General features: G+C 40.1%; 1 protein-coding gene and 1 non-coding gene across 6 annotated transcripts in view; both read right to left on the bottom strand.

Annotated features, from left to right (window-relative positions):
- Positions 1 to 1844: 1844 nt before the first annotated feature.
- Positions 1845 to 26880, bottom strand: part of IPCEF1 (interaction protein for cytohesin exchange factors 1) — a 181346-nt gene continuing 156310 nt past the window's right edge. For all 5 annotated transcript variants that reach the window (XM_088023830.1, XM_088023831.1, XM_028103396.2 and 2 more), the window contains 2 exons: positions 11058 to 11251; positions 1845 to 3421 (listed from right to left, as the gene is read on the bottom strand). In XM_088023830.1, the coding sequence (XP_087879956.1) occupies positions 3215 to 3421; positions 11058 to 11251 (401 nt within the window). In that variant the 3' untranslated portion in view covers positions 1845 to 3214. The remainder of the gene's footprint in view (positions 3422 to 11057; positions 11252 to 26880) is intronic.
- Positions 21303 to 21409, bottom strand: LOC114209364 (U6 spliceosomal RNA). Its single transcript, XR_003609339.1, has one exon. It is a non-coding gene; the product is annotated as a U6 spliceosomal RNA (small nuclear RNA).

The following is a 26880-nucleotide window of genomic DNA, read 5'->3' as shown; positions in this document are numbered from 1 at the left end:
TTAGGCTTCCTGGAGTCTTTGCAGTAGTATACGTTATGATTCTTCCTGGGTCTTTGATGCTACACTAAGATTGTGCCAGAACTAAGAATTATTAAAAGCAGTATATGCCTATCAAGTGTGGGACCGTTCATTTCGGCATGTGCCGCAATGTGCCAGCCACGGAAGTATCCTATCAGGCACTAGTCTGGGTCTACAGGCTAGTAGAAGGACTCCCCACAGAGAGAAGGGGTCCTCCCTGCAACCCGAAAGACGAGTCCCAGCCGGATCCTAATCCACAGCCGGTGCCAGAGGGTTGGACCCGATTATGCTCAGATCCTCTGCTTCCTGAGCAGCCATGGTTCTGGGTCATTCCACAGCCCTCAGACCCTATGTCTACAGGAGTGGGTAAAAGAATCACCCCTTAGACCCCATGAAACTACCCGAAATCCATTTCAGAGATGCCCCCATTCCCAGGAATAAACTGGAAGTAATCCAGTTTCCCCGATATCCTTTGCACCAGAAAAATGGCAGGGTTATTCCTAAATTGGGTAGAATGGAAAGTGTCACCCACTCTGCCTATCATTTCCTACTGCCCCCCCACCCCCACTTCCTCTCAGTGGGCACAGCTGAAACTGGGAGCCCCTACTTGCTAACACAAGGTAATGCAGAGGGAAAGCGTTTACAGAGCGGAAAACCCTGACAAGCAGGCGAGCTTGGTCTAGAAGAGGGGGTGCAAGACTGGGCAGTTAGGTCTGACTTTCCTCTGGGAGGTTCTGCGGAATAAGTGTTTTCACAGAGGCAGGCCTTCTAGACTGACAACTTTGAAAAATAACTGAGAGGCTCAATTCAGTAATCTCATGGACCCATTTTGCCTTTAATTTTGAGCTCTCCTAAAGGAATTTACACTCAATGGTCAGTTATGTGTGCCTTAATGAGAAGCCAAAGCAAAGCACTGACATGTGTTCCCGAGCCTGGCTAAAAGCTTCTGTGCCCTTCAACTTAAAAAGACTGTTTTGAAGTTTCTAGGTTGGTATCTCCAGCCAAGGGAAAGAAGGTGGAAGAGAACTCTGCCCATTAGCACTTCTCCTTCCCTCAACATTTTCTTTACATTGTGACTCCTAAACAATGAACCTTCTAACAGCTGCTAATTGTAGAAATAATAACTCCCAGAGAAAAGAGATGAAAGCACTAGCCTCTCAAAACAGGAATTTCAGGGTCTCATCTGAGGTCCTACATGGTTACTTCTCTCCAGACCGCCGGAGCCAACAGTAAATTCACCACAAGCCAGGACCACCCCACCCCCCCCACCCCACCCCCCCCCCCCCCCCGGCCGCTGCCACCACCCCGCCAAGCTCCTCTGTAGCCTGTGTCCTTCCCCCAGCACATCACACTAGGAGCAGGTGCTGCTAAAGATTGGCTAGGCATGCCCTCTTATTTTACATAAGCTTCTAGTACTCTGACTTGTTTCCTGTTGTTTTTCTTTCTTAACACTGAGGTTGTTTTTGTTTACAAAGTATTAACACTTCTGAGTAAAGCTTGGGGAAACCTTCAAGGACTCTTTCCATTTGGTCTGCAAATAAAATTCAGAGGGTTATTTCCATTTGAATGTCAGGCCACATGTTAACTCTCTGAAACACCATATTGGGCTGACAATTAGCTAGGGGTAAGGGCAAAATGGGTTTTTGGTGGGTTGTGGTTATTCGTAGGATGAAAAATATTCATGGTGATTAAAACAGGAAGATTTTCATATTATGTCTCTAATAAAATGAGTTCTCTTTAACAGCAGACCCCAAAATTTCTATCAGACCTTAGACAAAAGACTATATTAGTTGTGTTTCATTTGGTTTAGGGTTTGTGGGCATAAATGGCAGAAAGCTTAAAAAGTTTATTTACTAGAAGAAATAACCTAAGGTGAAAGTCCTTTTCTGGTTAAGAGAGTGACAGAATTCTGAGCCCTCTGGGTTGGGAAAGAGGCAGAGAAAGAGAGAGGGAGAAAGAAAAAGAGAGGCCAGAAAGTGAACAATTAATAATGCATGCCTCCACATTTATCCCACAAGATATCCTGAGCATTCCTCATACATTATAGTGCAACATAACTCCAGCAAATCAACAGTACTCCTATTTTCTCAAGCAAAAAAGTATATACTTGAAGAATATATATTGAGCAAAACATAATTACTTTACCATCTTTGAAAACGCCAGTAATTTGAACTTCTATAAATATACTTAAATAACAAACATATTATAGATAGCTCTTCACATAGGACACAAAGTGACACAAACATACAAAAATAAAACAATCATATTTTAACTCTTTTGTTGTTTTTGTTGGGTTTTTTTGGAGTAAAGATACCAAACCCACTCAGACATCAATCTTGATCCCGGGGAGACAGGACGTAAGTTGACACTGTGTATAGGCACCACTCCCAGGGACAAAGCAGCAAACATTCCTTGCTGGACTTATTTCTATCTCCTGCAGTGGTTTAGAAAAGCTAGGAGGGAATAGAGGTCTCTTCGAGTAATAAGATAGATTTCTTTAGCTGTTGTGTGGAAAGGAAACTTTAATCAGATCCCTCACCTCCCCGCCCCTGGGTCAAGTGTGGACACATCAAGCTGCCCTTTGAGAGGGTGTTCAATAGAACATGCCTCCCCCTTGGGCTCTCCCACACACCAATCACCGTGAAGTATTTCTCAGCTCGTGGAAAAGGCACCACCATTCCAGACCAAAGGCAAGAGATTTGGGTTCCACAAAACCACATTTGTCCCATTCCAGTTTCTGCTGTAAAACGTGTTCCTCCACTCCAAGAAATGATTTGAAGAATTCAACTACCCAACCCAGGGGAATATGTACATTCTTCTTTTGGAAAACAGAACACTTCTATGAATAATTATCCCTGGGAAAATGTGATCTTTGTCCGTAGAACACCATGGTTCTCTTGAGAGCAAGGAACATACACTTCTCACATCCCACTTAAAGCCTAGCATAACCAAGAGCTCCCAGTAGGAACACGATGTTTGTTCAACTGAATTCAATTCCTCGAGTCTCAATGAAAGCACTCCAACCAGAATGAGGAGTCCTGCTGCCATCAGAGTGGGTCCTCACCTCAGTTGCATCTTTAGAGAAAGAGGCAATGCTTAAGGAACTGGTTTCAGTTTTCCTTTGAAGGAAAGCTCTTGCAACCTCTTGAAGAGTCACTTGGGGTAAGAGATCAGGGGAGAGAAGGCTGGCTTGTTCTCAAATAGAATTTTCAACACAGGCAGAGGAAGGTGGTTTCTCGAGTCCCTCGGGGGTGCCTTCATGGGCAGACGTGGGGGCCCGCTGCTGCTGATAGATATCCTGGATCAGTAGGGTGTTCATCACCTTCCACTCCCTGTATTTCCTGGCTGTCAGCTTCGGATCATCCAGCAACTGGTTAATCATGGCCAGGTCGTGTTCTTTACACTGCCCCAGTAGGAAAAAAAAAAAAGGCGGGGTAAGGGGGTGAGATATAGTGAGTACCTTAATTTCAATAAACCCTCTTCAGCGCTTTTATGAATACACATATACATTCATCATAAAATTAGCAAAGTGTTTTTACACACTAATATTCTAATCCCTAACCAAGCCTAAGAGATATGGCAGGACAACCATTTGCATATATTTGCCAAATAGAAGGTAAGTATCCTACGCAAAGGCTGGTGGAAGAACTAGACATATAGCCAGGTTCTTCCATGTGGCTCTTCCCTGATCAATCCTTATTCCACACCTCAGTAATATTTCTATCTCAGGGTGAGCCTTATTATTTCTGAAACTTATAATTGTACCATCATTTCATTACCACCCAAACTTCACTAAGTAAAACTGAGACATAGTACTCTCCCTAAGACATCAGATAATACAAAATATATTTTTATTTTATTAAATTGTCCTCTTTTTAATAACTCACACACATGTATTTAATTAACATACACCAAATAAATATACAGGCTATCTTTTTATTCAAAGACTACTAACCTTCCATCAAAACAGTATGTGTTCCAATGATGCTAATAGAGCAAACAGTTGTACTCATATTATTTTACCCTGAGTCCTCCGTAACCAATAACACACATTTCTGAAATGTCTGGCTCAGGTTAGGGGAATGTTCTGTAGGCAAGGAATGGGCTAAAAATGAGGTGTAACAGCCTCCACATTCAAAAAAGATCATTCAGTCCTGACAATTTTCTCTCAAATCTATTGTTTCCTCCATTCCGCTGACCGCAATCCTAACTTGGGGTATGAAGTGCAGTTCATCACACTTGATGTGTCCCTGCCTCCAATCCTCACTTTAAATCCGCCCTCCGCAAGGCAGTGCAGGGCATCACCTAAAATACCAAGTCCTCATAATGGCTCCCCTTCATGTCCGAGGTTGTAGGGACTTGAGCTCCACCCGCTGACCCCCACTTCCTTCTCACTTCCTGCTCAAACGGTGGTGTGCATTTCCCCCTACATAATATTAGTTCATACTCTGTGATACTGTGCCACATGGAAGACCTTCCGTATCTTTTCCTGGTGAACTCTACCTCCTAGTGTTACTTTCACATGGAACATTTGCCAATCTTTCTTTACCGGATTTTACTATACCTCATAAATCTATACTCATTTCAGGCATCATGTTCTCCAGAAAATCTCTGAACCCCTCAACTGGACTGAGAAGCTTTTTTTATGCTCTCATGCCTTCCAATGCTGAGAACTTACCATGTTATACTTCAATGTTCATGGATCTGTCATGCCCCCTATTCTAAAGCTTCTTAAGGAAGGTAACAAAAAGCTTTTTATTCATCCCTGTATTCCTTGCACCGAACACAAGGCTGCATGCCAGGGAGACATTCATTACGTGTTTACTGTTGGACCAATCTTTCAGTCTATCCCCAGGCCAGCATGTGTGTAGCTAAAATTTCACAACCAGGCTCACTGGTTGCAGTCCAAATTCATGACCACTGCCATTAAGTGGCTTTTGCTACCACCCAGTAGTCATATTTTCCCACCTCTTTTCTCTCCCAATCTCCCAAATTACTATTTCAAAATTTTTCATCTCTACTCAAACCTCTGCCCCCATCCTCCCTTAGAGCTGATGAGCTTGCTAATTTTTTTTTTTTTTTTTTGAGGAAATGGAAACGATCAGAACACTTCTCCCAAGTTCTTATTGCCCACTACCTACATCAACACAGGTATATCCCAGCCTTCCTTCCTGTTCTTTTGGATGAAATGTCTGTGCTTCCAGCAAAGGACAATCTCTCCATTTGTGCATTATCACCCATTCTCTCATACTCAAGAAATTCACTCCTGCAATAGTCCCCTCTTTCCTGTGATTCATTTATGTCCCATCTCCATGTGATCATTATATGTGCTGTCACCTCTCCCATTTTCAAAGCCCTCTCTAAAGCCCAAATCTCTGCTCCAGGGAATGCTCCACTTTTCTCCTTGTCTCCAATGTTCCTCCCCACCCTCCCACCATGCCCATTCTCTCATAGACCCACTCCCATCAAGATTCAACCAAAACTGCTCTTGTTAAGGCCATCGATGACCTCCACGTTGCTGAATCCAGTAACTATTTGTCTTCAACTTATTTATCAACAGCATCTAAAACTGTTGACTACTCCTTCTTGAACACTTTCATCATGTCATTTCTGTGGCACATTTGCTTGATTTTTCTCATCCTAGAATGGCCACTTATTCTTAATCTCCCCTGTTGATTCCTCATTCTGGCCCAATCGCTTAACATTGGAGATCTCCAGAACCCAGCCTTTAGCCTCTTCTCTCTTCTATGTATATCCATGTTCTTGCTAATTTCATGTAATCTCATGTCTCCCAATCTCCCTATATACTATGGGTCACAAATTTATGTTGCAAGCCTTCTCTCTCCCCTGAACTTCATACTTGTTTGTCTAAACTTCCTCTTTAGCAGCTCCACCCGGACACATACTAGGAATCTCAATATAACATGCCCAAAACTAAGCTCCTATTGGGGGCACCTGGATGGCTCAGTCAGTTAAGCGACCGACTCTTGGTTTTGGCTCAGGTCATGATCTCAGAGTCGTGGGATCAAGCTCTGCGTGGGGATCCCTGCTCAGTGCAGGGTTTGTCTGCTCCAGATTCTCTCTAGCTCTCCCTCCCCATCTGCCCCACGCCCCCACACAGGCACAGGCCCTGTCTCTTTCTCCCTCTCAGATAAATAAAAATCTTCAAAACTAACTTCCTATTTTTCTCTACATGCCTCACCCACTACAAATTCTAGTACACACTGAAACCCGTTCCTATCATGGCCTTTGGCAAAGCACCTAATGGCAACTCCACCTTTCCAGTAGCTCAGGCCAAACACGTCCTGCTCTCACTGCCAATCCACCAGCAAATCCCAAGTTCTACCTTCAAAATATGTCAAACTATGGCACACTTCTGTTCAGAACCTTCCAAAGGCTTCCTATCTCACTGGGTAGAAGCTAAAGTATTAGCAATGGCAATAAGGCACCTTATGTTATAATCTCTCATTGCCCTCTGACCCACTGCTAGTCTCCCCATGCCCCATTCTCCTGCAACACTCCAGCCACACGCCCTCCTTGCTCTTCCTTAAGCCTACTAGGCATATTCCCACCCCAAGGCACTTGCAATTTTGTTCTTTCTGCCTGTAACATTCTGCCTTGGATCACCTCAGACTCACTTCCCTTCCTTTCTCAGATTTTACTCAAATTCTACCTTTCAAAGAGCCTCTTCATGCCTCTCCTAGTTAAAAATCAATCCATCAGCATTCCTCACCCTCCTTCCATTCCCTATCAAATCCATCATCACTTAGCATACTATAAAATTTAGTTGGTTAGTTAGTTAGTTAGTTAGTTAAATTTCTTCTTGTACCTAAATGTAAGCTTCTTAACAGCAAGCATTTTTGTCTGACATGCCCACTGCTATTATCCCCACGTGCTATGCTAGACATTCACTAAATATTTGTTGGGAAAAAATGAATATATGATGGGGCGCCTGGGTGGCTCAGTAATTAAGCAACTGGCTTCAGCTCAGGTCATGATCTCAGGGTCCTGGGATGGAGCCCCACATCACATTCCCTGCTCAGCAAGAAGCCTGCTTCTCCCGCCCCCTCTGCCTCTCTCCCCCTGCCCCCCTTGTGCTTTCTACTCTCTTTCAAATAAATAAATAAAATATTTTTTAAAAATTATTAAAAACTGTAATTTATTCCACACAAAAAAATTTTTGACATCTGCTTCAGAGAGAGATCCTAATATTTTATTGAAAGTATTAAATAAGATCTTTGCAGATAAACAAAATTTAAAGAACCGATTTTCTTAAGGCAACATGAATTAACCACCCCTCTAAATCTGATCAAAGATTTTAGGAAAAGTTCTCTTCAACTTTGGGCTAACACTTTTCATATGGTTTTCAGCTCTAAACAATTCAAATTTCTTACCATTTAGCTCAAGCCGTGTTTTATGGATAAAAGAAATAACTATAGAGAAGACTAGAGAGGAAGGAAATTAATGAAACAACAGGAGGATCTGTAGTGCTAACCAGCGCAGCACCCCAGTCAGCAGCATGGCGCACCGGCCCTGCCTCTCCCTTGTGGTACAGGAGGCTCACCGGATGCTTTGAACTACATTTACAACATCCTCCTTGCCTTCTGTTAGGCAAGGTTTGGCAGGGCCTCCAGAAAATACCATGAGAGAGACAATGCTCTACTTTCCTTTTTCACTCCAAATAATACATGACTTGACTCAAAAATGTGTTCTGCCACAGAAGTTGGGGGAAGGAGGGTTCGTTCCTCTTTAACACAGACCAGAATAACCCTGAGAGCAAGTTTCAGTTGGATCCATTAATTATTCATTTTATTATTTTTTAAAGATTTTATCTATTTATTTGACAGAGAGCGAGAGCACGCACAAGCAGGGGGAGCAGGAGAGGGAGAAGCAGGCTCTCCGTTGAGCAAGGAGTCTGATTGGGGCTCTATCCCAGGACGCTGGGACCATGACCTGAGCTGAAGGCAGACGCTTAGCCAACTGAGCCACCCAGGTGCCCCTAATTATTCATTTTTTTAAAAAGACAGGCTTAACCAAAAGTCAATGGATTCCAAAAAATCTACATTTAGGGTATGACATGGTGGTTTGCTCGACTTCCTAGAATTTCCATAAAGAGAATTTGTTGCAATACAACCCCAGGGTAGGGATTTTTCTTTCTTTATGAAATGTGCCTATCACGAATATAAACATTATTGTTAAAACAGTTTCATTGTCTCTGCATGAAACTATGTTGTCTTTCTTTGTTAGCACTGCAGTTTTGATTTCTTTAAATAAACATATCACAACGTAATATACGTAGACAAAAACACACATATAAAACGGTTTGTGCTTGATGAATTACAATGAGATGGACACACCTGTGTAACTCCCCTGAGGTTAGAGGGGACTCCGACCCAGCATCTCAGAAGCTGTACTGTGGCCCCTCCCAGGAATCTCTTCCCTCCTCCTCAAAGGCAACCACTATCCTGACTACTCTGAATTTTAAAGATAATTATTATCAAATTTGATTCTATTTCAGATAGTTAAAATAATTCTTACAGCCTTTTGACATGAATAAACAAACATGTACCAAATTATCTTTCTCCAATGAATAGGCTGATGTGCTTTATCTCTCCAAGGCAAATTTCCACATCAGTGTGTCTTCCTACCTTGTGATGAGGTTCATAGGACCACATAACATGGATTATGTTTCACCAGGTCCAGCATTACACTTTTGTTGAGTTCTAAGGGATCTGTGGAGAGGGCTTCTTTCCAGGAATGCACAGAGACAGCAGATCCTCAGATGGGTGTGGTCAACAGGCCCCAAATGGCCCCTGATGCTCCCTGCTCCCCAGCATTCCCGCCTTTATGTAATTCCCCTCCTTGAACGTGGGCTGACCCAGTGTCTTGCTCCTAATGCACAGAACACTGTAACTGTAATGTGGTGTTGCTGCTGAGACAGGTCTGATCCACCTTGTTCACTCCCTGTTGCTGTTTTACTCACTCTGAGGAAAGCCAACTTCCATCGGAGAAGCTACCGTATATCCACAGGGCAAGGAGCCGGGAGAAAAACTGGGGCCTCAGTCCAACAACCTGCAAGGAACTGAATCCTGCCAACCAGTCAACGACAGAGCCTGGAAGCACACCTTCCCCGGTAGGGGAATGAATGCGGGCCCAGCTGATGCCAGGATTGCAGCCTGTGGGAGACCTGGAGAAGCATCCAGCCAAACCACACTGAGAGATTCCTGACCCACAGAAACAGTGAACTAACAAGTGTTCATTGTTTGTAGTTGCTAACTTTGGGGGTATTTTGTTACCTCACAAAAGATAACTAATACATGGGGAGAAAAACAAAAGGCTGCTGAATTCATAAATTCCATGGCCATCGTGCACGGAGAACAGGAGGTCACAGAGAACCAAAATTCTTTGTACAAACCTGGCCTCCCAGTGGCCAGGTCACGGCATGGTCTTGTGACAGTCTTGAGTTGCTATTCTGTGGAAAGCTAAAGCCGCAGTCTCTCCTTCTAGAAATGGCCTGAACTGCCCATCCTCTCTCCTTAGCCTGTTCCTTGTTTCTCCCAACATGGGCTGCAATGTATCCTCCCCTGACATACATTCGTCATAGACCAGTTCCTCCTCCATGAAAGTCCTTTCTTCTCACCCTAATATTCTCCGTCTCTTACTCATGGGCCAGTTGTCAGCACTTCCATGACTCTGTCCCCAGTGGCCTCAGATAGGCAGCCATATCCCTCCTCCAGGCTACCAAAGCACCCAAGCTGGTATCAGCTACACCTCTCAACACATTGCATTCTGTTTTCCTCTCTATTTCTACCATCCGGTGGGTGCACTCAATGCTCCCAGTGCCCAAAAATAGAGTCTGGGACATAGTAAGATTCAGGAAATATTTGTCTAATGAAAAATGTATTCACTTACATCAGTTATCACAAATAAGATAGAAAAATCCCAACATACTATGGTATATTACATTGAATGATTAAACGTATTTATCAACTTCATATATATCATGGAATATAATATATTTGGCTTTTACAGGAGTGCTACTGATGTCTTTCATCATCCAACATTGGAGAATTTCTTTACATTTTGGTTTTCTTCATATAATTAAAATACTACTATGCCTTTTCTTTTTCAGCCTCATTTTTGCAGCCTTTTGGGGTGCTTAGCTATTCTACGGACTAACAGGGACATCTGACTAAGAGTCACTCAGCCACTTCTTTGTAGCTTTGTCCTTTGATTGCTAGTATTTTTTCCTGGAAAGAGACTCAACTTCTTGATGCAAAAGAACATACACAAATCAAAATTAAACTGCAGAATCTATCAAGGCTTTTCAGAATCTATAAATCTTCTGCTAATTTGGGACGATTTTACAAAGTATCCTGGGCCCCTTTTGTTCATGCTACAGTCTACATGTGAAAGCAAGATGCTTTTGTTATGAAGAACCATTTTAGTTCAGGAGGCCCTGAAAATAGCCTCAGTACGTTTTATACCCTGTCCCCCATTCCCATTGTGAAAACATCCATTGGCCTTACAATCTACTGTACATTTCCCATTGCCCATCTCTCATGGTGTTTCCTGGCTCCAGAGGCTGGGGCTGAGAGTCACGAAGTCCTGGCTCTATCTGAAATCTAGAGATTTTCTTCTGGATGCAGTAGGAGGAGGAACGGCACTCTTTAATGAATCAGGTGAAATTCCAAGATCTTATTTAATATTACTGTTTATTCTCACAAGCTGACTATCATAAGCCCTCATTATCATCTACTGTGCTAGGTTAAAGGGTCTAGGAGTTTAGCATTTGAACTTTTATACCAGAGTGAATGTAAAAATCAAGGCCTATTGCAGGAAAGTGCAATGGGTGCTACTGTGTGAATGTGCTAGTGCTTTAAGGATGCCAAAGGTCATCTGACCCTACGGATGATCATATTTGGTTTTACTGCCCTCCCTCCACCCACACAAACACACTGGTGAGCATGAATCTCTCTGCAGAACCAGCCTTGCCCCACATCCACAGAGTTCATCCACAATCTGAAATTTTTTTTTACCTTCAGTGTGCTATTCAAGGTTCGGATTTTGTGAAGTTTCTCATTTATAGATGGATTCTTACATCGCTTAACAAAGGATTTTCTCAACTCCTTTTTGGTTGAAGGTCGACGGTCCCCAAGAGGAGAGAGACTAGCTTGTTCTAACGACTTGTAGAGTTTCTCCATTTCATCATCTTCAGATAATTTTGTTTCTTCTGTTAAAATAAAAAAAAAAAGCAATAACAATAAACCCAGTTAAAATCAAGTTGAGATCATTAGATGCTGTGATCCTAACACAAGCCCTGCTGACACCTTGATCTCACACTTCCAACTTCCAGAACCGTGAGACAATGGATTTTTGTTGTCAAAGCCACTCACAGTTTATGGTATTTTGTTAGGACAGGGCTATGTTCCCTTTGAAGACACTAGGGAAGAATCTGTTCCAGGCCTCTCTCCTAGATTTTGGTAGTTCCTTGGTTTGTGGCAACAAAACTCCAATCTTCATGGGGTGTTTTCCTTGTATGTCTCTGTGTCCAAATTTCCCTCTTTTAAAAGGATACCAGTTGTACTGGATTAGGGGCTCACCTTCCTGACATCTCTTAACTAATTACATCTGCAACAACCTCATTTCTAATAAGGTCACATTCTAACGTACTTCGGAACTAGGGTTTCAACATGAGAACGTTGGAAGGACACAAATGAACCCATAATAATACACTATCTAGCTCCCTCCAAATTCATGTCCTTCTCTCATGTAAAATTCATTCACCCCATCCCAACAACTCCAAGAGTCTTAACCCATTGCAACATCAATTCTAGATCCAAAATCTAATCCAAATATCATCTAAATGTGGTATTGGTGAGACTCAGAGAATGATTCATCCTATGGCAAAATTCCTCTCCATCTGTAAACCTGTGAAAGTGAAACAAGTTATCTGCTTCTAAAATACAGTGGTGGGACAAGCAAACCCTAGCAAACTAATACATAACCTAAAGCTTGAGAACCATTGCCTCTGATGAGTTTTTAATGTCCTTCTTAGAACTGCTCTTTGAGAGAAGGAATCCCCATGTGATCTTTGTGGCTGTGAGGAAATAATGATCATTCCTCATGCTGCTACATATTTCCACCCCCACTTCTTAACCACAACTTGCTAGCCTCAGCCCAAAGGCTTCCAGTGAAGTGACACCACACAGGATCCAGAGGGGACCACATGAAGTGGCCTAAGCTAATGGCAGTTCCACCATGCTGGCTACGGTCATTGATTCAGGGATGAGCATGTCTCATGTCAGGCCACCTTAGGCCAGGAAGACTCAGTTCTGAGACTTTGGTTGGGGCATCAGGGAACCAAGCTCTCTTTTTTCCTAAATGTTTGATGATGTGAGCTAGAAGCTTCCAGGGATCACCCCAAGAATCATAAGAATGGAGCCAATCTACAAGATACAGCTGAAACATGGATCTTGGTGATTCTGTTGGGAGCCCTTGCAGCTAGTGGGAGCCAATATGTTGCCTTTGTTAAACGACTCTCAGTGTAGATTTCAGTCACATACAACTGAAAGGACCCCAAATGATACAGGTTACCCAAAGAAAAATCTTCATCTCTCAATATCACTTTAATATCCCACTCAGAACTTTGGTCCTTTATTCCTTCATTCCCTGAAAATAATTTTAATAAAGATGCATAGCCAGATTTCTTATTCCACCATGTACTTTTTAGTGTCTATGTGTATCACATCTTATCCTGAGAACAAGCTTGATAGAGAGCTATCTAAAAAGTATGGCATTAGGAAGAACTGAAAAAAACGGGCCTCTCCAAAGGGGAGAGAAAAGCATACAATATTAATATAAGAGCTTCAAAATCAAGCAAACTTGACTTACTTTACAGTTTACTCTAGTAAGAATAGAAATCTTTACACAATAATTAATTTTTCCTTATCTATTGCCAGAAGGCTACCACGGGTGTTCCCAATATTTTTTCATAAAAGAGAGGACAAAGATGTTGAACTAACTTTATGACTAACTTAAAGTATCGGTCAGTAAACCCCTTTGCTCTCAACCAAAGCAGACTCCAAATAGGAGGAGATATTCAAAACTGCATTTGAACACGAGTAGGCTTTTTGGCTCAGACTGTGTACACATATCAAAAGTGAGTTTTTCTCAACATAAAAAGATGCTCAACATCATTAGTCATGAGATAAATACAAATCAAAACCACAATGAGATACTACTTTGCACCAACCAGGATGGCTAAAGTAATAAGTGTAGGCAAAGATATGGAGAAATTGGAACCCTTATACACTGCTGGTAAGAATGTAAAATGGAGCTGTTAAAACTATCAGAAATTATCTTTCTCCCCCATACACATTCCTTTCCCTGACTTAAATTGGGGGCATTAATCATGAGAATGTATGTGTGTGTGTGTCTATATGTGTGTGGTGTCTATGTGTGTGTATAGTGTAGTGTGTGGGGTGTATGTAGTATGAGGTATGTGTGTGTGGTATGTGTTGTGCATGGTATCTATCTGCATGTAGTGCATGTATGGTGTGTGTGTGGTATGTATGTGTGGTGTGTGTGTGTGTGTGTGCATGTGTGTGTGTGTGTGTGTGTGTGTGTGTGTGTGTTGCATGTGCAACTTGATCTTCCAGTCCCCCAAGAAATAGTGGAACTTTGAAATTAACACACAGGTAAAGTGAACCTGTTGGGATTACTGAACGTTAATGCAGAATTCACCTAAAATATGACCAAATAATGTTCAAAAAACACTTTCTATCTGAATTCATTTAGAAACTGGAGATAATGGGAAGGAGCAAGTATGCTCAGATAAGGTTAAAGCTGTTAGGGAAATGGAGGGAAACCTGAAAGGAAAATGTTCTTGCTGTGTTCTTGCCTCTAGCCATCCATCCCTTCTCAGGGGAAACCTGAAACTGAAAAACTATACGTACGTCTGACCCCTAATAACAGGATGCCAGAATTGCCCATAAACATAAGGACAATAAAATAATAAATCGTGATGTTAGGAGTCAAGAAAATATCCCTATTGGCTTTTTTCTGGCATACTCTGAGAGATGTACAATATATCGCTAAATACTCAGGGGACATTCCTGTGATCCAACCATGTCCATGACTCAACTAGGAGCTTTGTATTATTTTTACTGCTGTTAACGGCTGGTGCTTAGGTCTTCACAGGGCCACAAAATGAACATCCAATAACAATGGAAACAGATGATAAGCAGAATTCATAGGACAACAAAAGCACACAGCAAAATACAACTTACACCTGACCCCAGAGCACAGGTGAGAGTCTTCCCAAACCCTCCAGAGAGGGTAGTGCTGGTGTGTTAACCCCGTGCCTTTATGGGGCTTCTGCATAAAGTAATGTTTTAAAATCTCCCTTTCATGTTTTTATGTAAATATTGTTCTACATTATAATATCATATTAGGAAGCACTAGGTTATTTATCATATTTTACCAGATTGTAGAAGGAGCAAGGAAAAAAAAGATTAACCAGTAAAGACCGCTGGTCTGTCACGCGCTAGACAGAGAAGCCAAGTCCATCATTTCCGCCTCCCTTGTCTTCCCCAGCAGAAGAAATGAATTCTGTCTGACAGTCAAGGGTTTCCAATGCAATTGCTAGCCTTCTTCTCAAGAGTCTCAGTCTTCTTGCATAAAATAACAGGACTTTCACTCCCTCCACCACATAATGCACTTTACAAACTGCCTCAACTAGTTCCCCAGGCTTTGCCAAGGAAGATGAAAACTATTTTTATTTTATGGAGGAGAAAAAAATGGAGATTCTTGAAAAACCGTAAGTGATCTTTCCAAAATGTAAATCAGTGATGGAATTAGGAATCGAAGTTCAATTCAATACCATGCAGGCCCATGTGTTTCTAGACCAGTCTTCTCAAACTTTAATAGGCAAACAATAACCCAGGGCTCCTATTAAAATGCAGAATCTGACTCAGCCAGTCTAGGATGGCTCTGAGCTTCTAAATTATTAACAAGCTCTTAGGAGATACTGGAACTGCTGGCCCATGGACCATGCTTCACATAGCAAGACTAGCCTGTCCGATTTGTCATGCAATACCAGCCGCACTCACTGGAAGAGAAAGGGCCTGGAGTTACAATTAAAAAGTAGGGACTCATCCATAAAGCAGCACCTACTTTCTCTGTGACCCTTTACACCTGTTAGGCTAGCTCAGAATGTCTCAGGGGTCCAACTAACAAACTTTCTTTAAACTTAGGTCAATGTAATACAGAGATAGACTCAAGAAACAAATTGAATTTTTAATAGGATCTTTCTTGGTGACTTTAGCAAATGAGGCAAAACAACATTTTAACTAATGGTTAGAAGTTCACTCTTTTCCAAGATTATGCCAGATGAATGTGTTGCTCCCTTGCCATCCTCCCACGTAACCCACCCTATTGTCTGCCTCTGACAGGGCAGGCATGCTCCCGTAGGCCCAGGATTTGGCTGTCGAGAACACTGTATGCAGATTATCTCTTTAAATGCAGTATTTTCAACTTTGCCTCCCCCACTATCTTATTTTTGGTATTTCCTTGTGCTTTCTAGAATGTGGTTTTTATTTTCTATTTAGAACATAAGTGCTGAAGGAAATTCACAGGCCATATTTCATATCAGAATTTGAAAGAAACCCTGTTTGAGACTGAAAAAGTCTACATGATGTCCCAAGGAAGACAAGGTTAGCTCCCAAACATGAAAGACTTGGGAAGGTTTACGAAGAAAACAGTATTCCCTGCTTTATGTGGGATGTTCCAAGTGTTTGAGAAAGGAAAAGACCACGGAAGGCACTTATCACAAAAAGATAACTACACAGCCATTTCGACATTACGTGTAGCCGTTAAGACTTTGCAAATGTTATTTAATAGAACCCCTGATACCAAGAGATTCAAAAACTTTAACAGGCTTCCTCTAATGAGTGATTCTGACAACTCTCCAATATAGCAATTCTAAGCAAGACTTAGAATGATACTGACAGACAAATTTGAATTATGTAACTAAGACAAATCTGGATAATTCATTTTAACAATAAGGATATTACTGATCAAGAACATTACCATGGTAGAATTTTGAGACACCGTCTGTTCTTGCTGCTGGTGGAGACAGCCATTAGGTATCGAGTTTTTAGGATGTAAAAGGTACCATATTAACTACTGTACCAACATGACCTCATTATCTTTGAAACAACCCTATGAAAAAAGTATTATTTGCCCTGATAGAAGGGAGAGACTGTTGGAACACTAAAAACTTTGACCAAAGCCACAAGGAGACATAGGTTATGACTCAAAACCCAGAGCCTCAAACACTATGCTGTACTATAAATATATTTGATGAACTGTCTTTTGAATAAAGCCCAATGAAGAAAGACTTCAAATCAAGCAAAAGACAGTCATTGAGATGATAGCCACGTGGACCAGACAGACCAAGGCTCAGAGCCCTGCTCCCACTCTTCTGTCTTCCAAGGGAAAAATCCCCACCCAGAGCCTCTGTTTCTGAAGTGGCCAGGTTTTACATTGCAAACTCCGTTCTCACAAGGCCGTAGGGCACCAGACCAGGAAATTCGTAAGTTGGCCAGCAACCTAGCAGACAGGCTGGATAATCAGATTCTCTGCTCGGCATTTGTACTGGGCATCTGGGGATAATCTAGCTCCAATCAGGAGCAGAAACTGAGTCACGGTCATGGTACGTTGGGCTCTGTGTAAAGCAAAGATAGAAGAGCTTAGAAATGGAGAATAGAATGTTCAAAGAATACTAACTGGGAAAGAGGGGAATAAAACCAAAAAAAAAAAAAAAAAAAGAGGGCCGGTAAAATAAATTATATTAGAAATCAGATTGAGCAAGACAAAGCATCCAAGTATAAAGCCAGTACTTGTACTCTTTTAAGTCTGAGAGAGAGTAGTTTCATTTTGATTTCCCTCACTTTTTTGTATTAGATTTGTCTTCTCCACCAGAGTCATATACCTTTCTTCTCCTGGGTATTTGATGTTTCTATTAAGGAAGCTGACTCAATACTCTTCTACCATATTATTGCTTTTATTGATAAGAACAAACCTAGTCTATTGCACAATCTTTAATGTTGTTCTTTTTTATTATTATTGTATCTTATGGCAGTGATTTTTAGAAATAATCTTAGGTTGAGTCCGTGGTCCAAGTATCTGATAAGCAGCTCAACATTCTTAAAACAAATATTCCATTTGTTTTTAAAATGTATTCATCCATTCATATGAGCACCTAGGATTAGGTGAAATATTTAATGTAGACATAAAATTTCTGTATCTGCTCACATCCTAAGAAAACAAAAAACATTAGCAAGCACACAAAAAAAGGCATTTCCTTAGATGTTTTTTTCTTTTTAAAATATACTTGTGCAAGGTAGAGGTTGAATGCGAATTTAAAAGGGGAAAACAGCCAGAAAATTGCCTAAATTCAAGGATCCACATCCAATGTACTGTAGATAAATATGTCAACCTTGGCTCCATAAACTGCTGAGTCCATCTACCACGTGGATCCACGATGGAGACAAATGAGCACAAAATATAAAAACGGAAGATGCAGAAGGAGGGAAGGGATGCGGGGGTGGGGGCAGTGAGGCAAGAGAAAGGAAGAAGTTAACCTATTTCACTAAGCAGAAAACAAAGGTTTGGAGCAGATAAATGCTCTTACCTTTTTAAGATGGCACTCTCATTTCCTTATCTCAATGATTATAGTCTGGTGTGATCTAAAATTACTTGTAAAACATCCTTCATTTTGCCTTATAGGAAATCCACAGTGTACACATTTAGAGTTATGTTATTTAATGATGACATTAAATCCCTACTAGCAAACCTTTTCCCAGGAAATGATACCATTCCCTAAGAGTTGCAATTATATTTAGTAATACAACAGACTGAATGTGCTGGAAAACTTATAACTCATCGTTGATTCCTCTCTTTCCCTTGCACATCCGATCCATTCATTCATGCAATTCATCCATCAAATACTCTTTGAAAGTTCACTGTGTGCTAAGGCAGTGTTTTTAGAGACTAGGGACAGACTAAATAGGCAAGAATCTTTTATAATGTTTATACTATTATATTTTATGTGTATGATATATCCCAAACGTATATTTTTTTTCTGCTCCCTGACCCACTCCACTGCTATCAACTTAGTCCAAGCAACCATTATTTCACTGTTGACATACCTCAACAACTAGATACGTGGTCTACTACAGCTTCCTAATACCCATCTTCCATATAGTGAAGTAATCTTTTTAAAACATAAGGCACACCATAACATTCCCCAGCTTCCAAGATCATCCTGTTGCACTTAGAACAAAATCCAAACACCTTACGGGACCCACTAGTTGCCACATAAGCCAGCTACTTCCCACTTCTCCAATCCCTTCCTAAGCTTCCCCTTCTATTCTAGCCACACTGGATTTCTTTCTGTTTCCTAAACTGCAAAACTTATTCTAAAGCCCTGGAATCATATTTTCTCTCTGGCTGGGACACTTTGCCAACTATTGTTTTCATGTGTAGGTTGCTTTGTGCCATTTGGCTCTCAGATCACCTTTTCTGGGAGGTCCTCCCCAACCAGTCATCTAAATCAAGATCCTTCCTCCAACCCCCCATTATTATATACTCCTACCTTATTTCCTGTATAGAACTTATTCACTACCAGAAATCATCCTATTCTTATATTTACCTAATTGTCTCCCTACCCTGACATAATATATACACCAGATTGTAAATTCTATTCAAGAGGGCCGTTGCCTCTGTTATTATTCACTCACGTATCTCCAAATGCCAATTGTGCCAGGGAGATAGTAGATTCTCAATAAATATTTGCTAAACGTTCATTATTTGGTCAAAATGTTCATTCTTTATCTCATTATTATCCCCTTCACCTATCCTTCTATCAAATAGGCACAATGAGCTAATTTTGGAATCAGATTATTAAGAATTCAGTAAGTAAATTATACTTATTAAATTCCAAGTATCTAGATAGGCCAAAAGTAAAAATATGTATTATTTAGCTAGTCAAGAAAAAAAGAGGACACAAATTACTAACACCAGAAATGAAAAAGGGGGACATCACTATAGATCCCACTGGACACCAAAAGGATAATGAAAAAATATTATTTGATAACCTAGCTGAAATGGACCAGTTCCTTGAAAGACACAATCTGTCCTAAGTAACATGAGAAGAAATAGATAATATGAAAAGGCCTATCTCTATTTAAAAAGTTGAAACATTAATAACCTTCCAAAACAGAAAGCACTAGGCCCAGATGGATTCATTGGTGAATTCTATCAAACATTTAATGAAGAAATTATACCAATTATCTACAATTTCTTTCAGAAGACAGAAGCAGAGGAAACACTTCCTCACTCATTCTATGAGGCCAGAATTGCTCTACTACCAAAACCAAATACATTACAAGAAAAGAAAACTGTAGACCAACATGTCTCATGAACATAGATATAAAAGTCCTCAACAAAATATTAGCAAACTGAATCCAACAATGTATAAAAAAATTATATACCACAAGCAAGTGTGATTTATCCCAGGCATGTGAGGCTGATTCAATATCCAAAAATTAATTAATGTAATCCATCACATCAACAGACTAGAGAAGAGAAAAAAATCACAATTCTATCAATAGATACAGAAAAAGCACTTGAAAAATCTATGACCCATTTATGATAAAAACTCTCAGTAAACAGGAAGAGGAGAGAACCTTCTCAACTTGATGCAAAAGATCTACAAATCCTACAGCCAACTTCATAAATGGTGAGTAACTTGAAGCTTTCCCACCAAGATCGGTAACAAGGCAAGGAGGACCTCTCACCACTCCTTTTCAACACTGTACTGAAAATCCTAGTTAATGCAACAAAAAGAGGAAATAAAAGGTATACAGATTGGGAAGGAAGAAATAAAACTGCCTTTGTTTGCAATTTACATTATGTGACATTCTGAAAAAGCAAAACTATGAACATAGTAAAAAGGTCAAGTGACTGCCAATGGGGTAAGGGGGAGGGCGGGCTGAATAGGCGGGGTACAGAGGATTTTTATGGCAGTGAAAATACTCGATTTGATACCATAATGATGGATACATGTCATTATGCATTTGTTCAAACTCAGAGAATACACAACCAAGAGGGAACCCTAATGTAAACTATGAACGTTGGCTGATAATGATGTGTCAGTGTAGGTTCATCAGTTGTAACAATATCCTACTCTGGTGGAGGGAATGTTGCTAATGGAAGAGACCGTGCATGTATAGGGATGGAGACAGATGGGAAATCTCTGTACCTTCTCTCAATTTTGCTCTGAATCTAAAATTGCTTCAAGAAATATAAAAGTCTACTAAAAAAAATATTTTTCAATCTTCTGCTTACTATAGTTGTGTAGTTTGAGGAAGATAGAACCTTATTTGCTTTGGCTTTAATTAGGACAGCATAACATTGTAGGGAGAGAAATTAGAACTTAACAACAAAAGGATAGTGCAGTAATAAACCTGAAAGGCTTAAGACCTTATCCTGATGAGAAGGGTCTCCCTGGAAAACTGACCTTTGAATTGTCCTTTCTAGCTGCAAATTCAAACATGTGCTGGTATCTTCACAGTTCCTTGCTCTTGCTGAATAGAGAAACAATTCCAGAATAGTCAAAAAGGGCCAGGAATATAATTATAAAGACAAAAAAAATGAATCTGAGACCATGAGGATAGAAGCATTTCAAAAAACTGCACAGGAATCTTCCTAGAACAAATAGTGTAAACTGTAGAAGTCTGTTCTCGAGAAGACTTGTAGATCACAAGGGGAAGTCACCTTCAGTTTTGTGTAACCATACTGCTAAGAGAGATTGCCATAGCTGTTGTCAATTAAGAAACTTACAATCTTGGGCGCCTGGGTGGCTCAGTTTGTTAAGCGACTGCCTTCGGCTCAGGTCATGATCCTGGAGTCCCGGGATCGAGTCCCACATCGGGCTCCCTGCTCAGAAGGGAGTCTGCTTCTCCCTCTGACCCTCTTCCCTCTCGTGCTCTCTATCTCTCATTCTCTCTCTCTCAAATAAATAAATAAAATCTTTAAAAAAAAAAAAGAAACTTTACAATCTTTTTCTATAAAGATCATGGTTCCTTAAATTATGTCATTGACCTTTTGTCATTGACCTTTTGTGAATCCCATGCAGACAGCTGAAAACATATTCACTTTGAAATATTTTTAAATATTGTGTGTGTGTTTAAGTTTTCATTTTAATTCCAGTTAACAAAAATATGGAACGCTTCATGAATATGTGTGTTATCCCTGGGCAGGGACCATGCTAATCTTCTCTGTATCGTTTCAATTTCACTGCATGTGCTGCTGAAGTGAGCACTCACTTTGAAATTTAAAAGCATTCTTCTAAAACTAGGTTTGGTTGCAGAAGAAATTAAAAGTTAAATTACTCTTAAACCTTACTGTTTGCAAATGGCCAGCAGTGAAAGTACTACATAACACAAAGAGGTATGCAGAACCTGCACATATTTACTAGGAAAAAGATATGAAAGTGAATCAACTACGCAATTAATTTAAGGAGCTAGCAAAGGTCCAACAAAATAATTCTAAATAAAATGAAAGAATTCATAAAGATAAAGCAGAATTTTATTAACTGGATAATAAAAATAACGTGCAACCAATAATGCCAAAGACTATTTTTTAGCGTAAAAGAGCAAATAAACTTCAGGCAAATTCTGATCACACAAGTAAGAAAAAGAAATTAAGCATAAATATTAGAGAGGACAAGCTAAAATGGCCATTACATAAAGATAGGATAGCTTATCTAGAAACAAAACAAATTCCAACTATAAGGTAGGGTGACTAGTATAAGACAAATGTGAAAAAAAAAAGGCCTTCTATTTTCACATCAGCAATAATAATCATAAAATATAATGGAATTAAAAGATTCCATTCACAAATGCAAGAAAAATTATAAAACGTCTAAGGACAAACTTAGTAAGATATATGCTACATTTGTAAGGAGAAAACTGTACTTAAAATCATAAAATGAGAACTGAATGGAGAAATATACCATGTTCATAGATGAAATGACTCAAAGCTTTAAAGTTAGCAGTTCTCACCAAATTAATCTAAACAAATTCAAGAAAATTTTAATCAAAATCCAAATGTGATTTTTAAAATTAAACTTGAAAACCAAATCCAAAAATTTACCTGAAGATAGTGCCAAAGAGAGTAATGTTCTACTGAATAATAAAGCATGCTATAAATGTAGAATCTAACTACTATACTGACAAAGTAGATGATAAAACATCAATAAAAGGCTACAGAGATTGCAGAAATAAGCCTATATATATGAATTTTGATACTGTCGATGTGGCAATACAAGTCATTGGGGAAAGAATCTCTTTAATCACATCAGATAATGAATATTCACTAAAAAAATAACTTAGATGCTTATAGTCATAAATAAAATGAACTAGTTACATTGCACCAATTTCCAGGTAACCTAATCAGTATTATTTCATGACATCTTCTAGGGATCGTTAGCCACTGGGTATGGAGCAGATAAAGAAGGTAGTGGATCATCTACGCTTGAGAGCAATGCCACTGAGGTCAACAATTAGGATTTTCCCAATAGTAAATATTTACTTCTATTGTGAGATCCCTTCTCAAATTATAGTTCAAAAAATAGGATCACTGGGAAACCTTCTAGGGACTAAATTAAGTAATAGAGGTACACAGACAAAGATCAGTCCTCACCTTGATAGGCGTGCTATGGAAGCCCTCCAGTCTCTCTTTTGCTTCCTCTATCCACCGCCACCCCAGCTACTACAAAAGTTTCCTAACTCTTCTGATTTCCTTTGTCCCCTTATATGCTTCTACCCCACATTCTAGAGCGACATAATTTTTCTAAAGTATAGCATCTCAGGTATTTGTCCAGCCTGACTCTTACTGCCTTTCATGACTTTAAAACAAATTATGATCAATAATTTTAAAAATATATATATCATAAATTATATGACTACCCTGATTAAAAATGGTCATCCATTACCTACTGAAATAAGCTAACAACTAACCCAGCATTCAACATCATTCAAATTTCTTTTCTATCCCTCCTTCCCATGGCTCCCCTCTCTGTGTGCAGATGCTCCCACTTGGATCACAGATTACTTAGATGTGATTTTCCATATTTTGAGCTCCTGCTCGCCTTTAAATACCTCAAGTACCTTCTATCTTTCTGTAGCACTTACTTTACTCTGCTTGCTTTTGTTAAATGAGTCTTATTCCTCCCACTCTCCCCATTAAGATCTTAACATTTTTTAGTCCAGAAGCTGTATCTGGGGTTCATCTGTGTCTTCTTGTTAGGACTGAGTACATGAGTACATGTTAGGTACTCAAAAAAACAAGATTAAATTGAATGCACTTCAGTATTCAACTTTTTTTTTATCTTCTTGCTTCCTAAAGAGACATGCTGCGTAATTCCTACAACAGCATCTGAATTAGCTAGCTAAAATAATATAGCATCTATCCTGTCTGTACTCAGATTATGTACGATTTTTGGTAATATTTGCTAACTCTTAAAATCTGGCTCATTCATGTCACAGTCTTAAGATGTCATGCCTATTCCAGTATGCTTATTTCCTCATTAACAACTCTTTTTATTCAACATGATTCCTAGATTGATTCTGACTGGACTTGTACTTGACTGCTTATTTACATAGAGTATTAGTCTCACTAGTGGTTTCTCAGCTTTCTAGCATCCAGGGTATGGTCACTCCACTCACGGAGTAAGCACAGATAAAATTGTCTCCACATTGTCAGCGTAATGTAAATAGAGACACACACGGGAGTCATTATCACAAAGGCACAGTAACAGACCAAATAACCTCTCACAGAAGAAGGAAACGGTATAGAGTAAAACTGACCTGAGATGAATAGTCCACTATCCCCATCACCTCTTTTCCCACTGTGCTTTGAGGAAAGACTCAGTGAAGAATCTAGAGAGCTACGGAACTCTGGAACTCCCAACGCGGAAAGGCAATGGGATGCAATTAACACCCTGCCGCATTTTTTTTATTATTACCTTATGCCGCAGAGAAGAAATGTCTAAAAGGTTATTTAAATTCAGTATAAACTTCTAGCAATCACAATTTTAACTGCATAACTGCAAAACATTTCTCTCATTGTTGAAATAGAAAGAAGGCGGTAACGCATGCTGCCTACTTGTTTCAGGACTCAGTTATTAACCTCTAAGAATCTTTTCTAGGAGAAAAGCCTCTTTCTCTACCAAATGCATCCTGAGACTGGGACTTAACCTAAAATCCTAACTCCTGTCTTGGACCATGTCGACACTTCAGTCTCTGTCATAAAAACACCCTGAACAATATTTCAGACACAGGAATATCAGAGCTTTTCTTTTTTTAATTGGCAGCTAAAAAGTAATTTTTAGCAGTCACAGAAATGAAAAGCTACCTTGTTCTCCAATACACAAACATACACATGTAAAAAAATGCATAATATGCAGTCTGATTACTCAACAGCAAATCACTGCAAACACAAGAAAAGACCTGGTTCCTGTTTCCATAGCAATGACTTTATGTGGTTTAACTCTTCTGGGAATTTAACCAAATCCCCAGCAGCAGGAGAAAATCATCAGCAAAAATTTTGTAACATATGGCAGCTGCCAACACATCAGTGAGGGAAAAATACTTTTATTTTCTCTGCCTTCTTTTCTACTGAGAGGAATACCTTCATGTCAAGCTGTTGAAAGAAGCATAGAGATTTTGTTGGTCACCCTGCACTTAACTCAAAATTTTAAAATACTAGGTTTCTTCTTCCTTAGATTGAAAGAGACGTTGGTCCCCAGCCAGCTCTGCAGCTCATGCATCCCCAGAATGACATGTGGACATGGACAAGAGGTACATACAGATTCCCAAGACTCACAGTTTATTCATCCTAAAGAAAAACTCCATCTGCAGGGTCATTTCTCGGGAAAGAATGCAAATGGAATTTTATTCTCTGTTTTGCTTTTAAAGCCATCCTCATCATGGGGTAGTGTGTGTGTGTGTGTGTGTGTGTGCGTGCGCGTGTGTGCGCGCGCACCGCACATGACACTTTTTAGTTCTACTTATGGCCCAATGATTAAAGTAAGAGTTTTTTATGGGAAAATAATAGATGTGGTACTTTTCATGATTTTCTTTAGTTCAAGCAGCCGTGTATCTGGAAGGCTCTTCCAAGTGTCAAGATAGAGGCGGTCCAGCTCAAGATACTTAAGTGCTCTCTTCAGTGTGTCTTTATAAGAACAAAGATTGTGGGGCACCTGGGTGGCTCAGTAGGTTGAGCGTCTGCCACTTTGGTTTTGGCTCAGGTCATGATCTCAGAGTGGTGAGATGGAGCCCTGCATCAAGCCCCAGGTCGCGCTCCACGCTCAGCACCGAGTCCTCCCTCTCCCTCTCCCTCTGCCCCTCCCCCTCCCCCTGCTCGTGCTCTCTCTCTGTTTCTGTCTCTCTCTTTCACTCTAAAATAAAATAAATAAATAAATGAAATATTTTTAAAGAAGAACAAAGATTGTGCTCAATATGCAATATGCAATTAATACCCAATGAAAATGACTGTCTCAGAATGAAGAAACACCTCCAGTGACAAGGAATGCGTTACTTTCCAAGAAACCCATTCAATTTTGAACCATTTTCAGTGTTAAAAGAAGTTTCTTATGCTGAATCTAAAACTACCTCCTTTTTGCTTGTGCTTCTAGCCTCACCATCTGCATTAGCTTTGTACTTCCAAGGAGACAGAGATTACGCCCAACATTTCTTCTATGTGACAGCACCTCTCAAACCTGAGGCCAGCTCATGTCTCCTGTTTTCCACCCATCAGAGTCCCCCTGGGACCCCGTGTATTCCTCACTGGTGCTGTTTCCACTCTCCTCCCTATTCCACCTCCTTCACCTCTAGACATAGGTTATTTCACCAATGACATTTTTCACTCCACTCTTTTAAGTGTAAAGTAGAGGTATTAAACAAAAATGCCATCAGTTGCCAGGCAGGTAACTCAACTGTGTGAAGCATCTTCGGGTAAGGCCACAAGGAGTGGTGACGATCGTGGTGACTTAGAGAATGAGTTCCCAGCCTGAGCACTCAAATTTGCATAGTTCAAAATACTGTATACACACGCACAACTGGGACTACAGTCATGATCCTTGACTTAAATTACCCTGATACCAAATATTAAATTAATAAGGTATATCTGAAAATTTGAGGACTTAAATAAACTTTCCGATTAGGCTAGGGGAGAGGGGACAGAAGTCGTCTGTGTCCCAGGGCCACTCTGGCAAGGTATCATGAGAATTTCACCCGTCAACTTTCTTTCAAAAGTACACTGAAAAAATATAAACCAAACTCAGCATTCTCTTGTTGCTTGGTATCTTGCATCAGGTAAGCTTGTTTTTACAGCTGAGTAAATAAGGTACAGACCATCCGAAAAGACACATCATGACTGAAAACTAATAATAAAAAAGAAGTTGGTCTGAACAATAGACAAAGACCAATTATCAGACTATTAAGAAAGTTCACATTATTAATTTCTTTATTCCACTAACTGTTTCCTTTGCTAAGATTTAAAATATTTTGTTGTTGTTTTTTTCAAAAGCATACACTGCTTCCTTTGTGTTTAAAAGTTCTAGTGCTGCCTTCCAAAGTGCATGCAAAATGTCTGTCTCCCTGTTAACCACAGACACCTTCAGGAGCCAACTAACGAGGAGCCAGACCTTTTCTGTGGTTGTGGCCCAGGGAAGGTGGTTGCTCTCCATTTGTTTGGAACCACAAGATATCAATCTACAAAACCTTGATC

This window comes from Eumetopias jubatus, unplaced genomic scaffold (assembly GCF_037043125.1).
Source record: "Eumetopias jubatus isolate StellerSeaLion01/CBP00866 unplaced genomic scaffold, mEumJub1_p1.0 scaffold_6, whole genome shotgun sequence".
NCBI classification, from domain to species: domain Eukaryota; kingdom Metazoa; phylum Chordata; class Mammalia; order Carnivora; family Otariidae; genus Eumetopias; species Eumetopias jubatus.
Note: the sequence above shows the minus strand (reverse complement) of the source record. Positions and strands in the feature narration are given on the sequence as shown.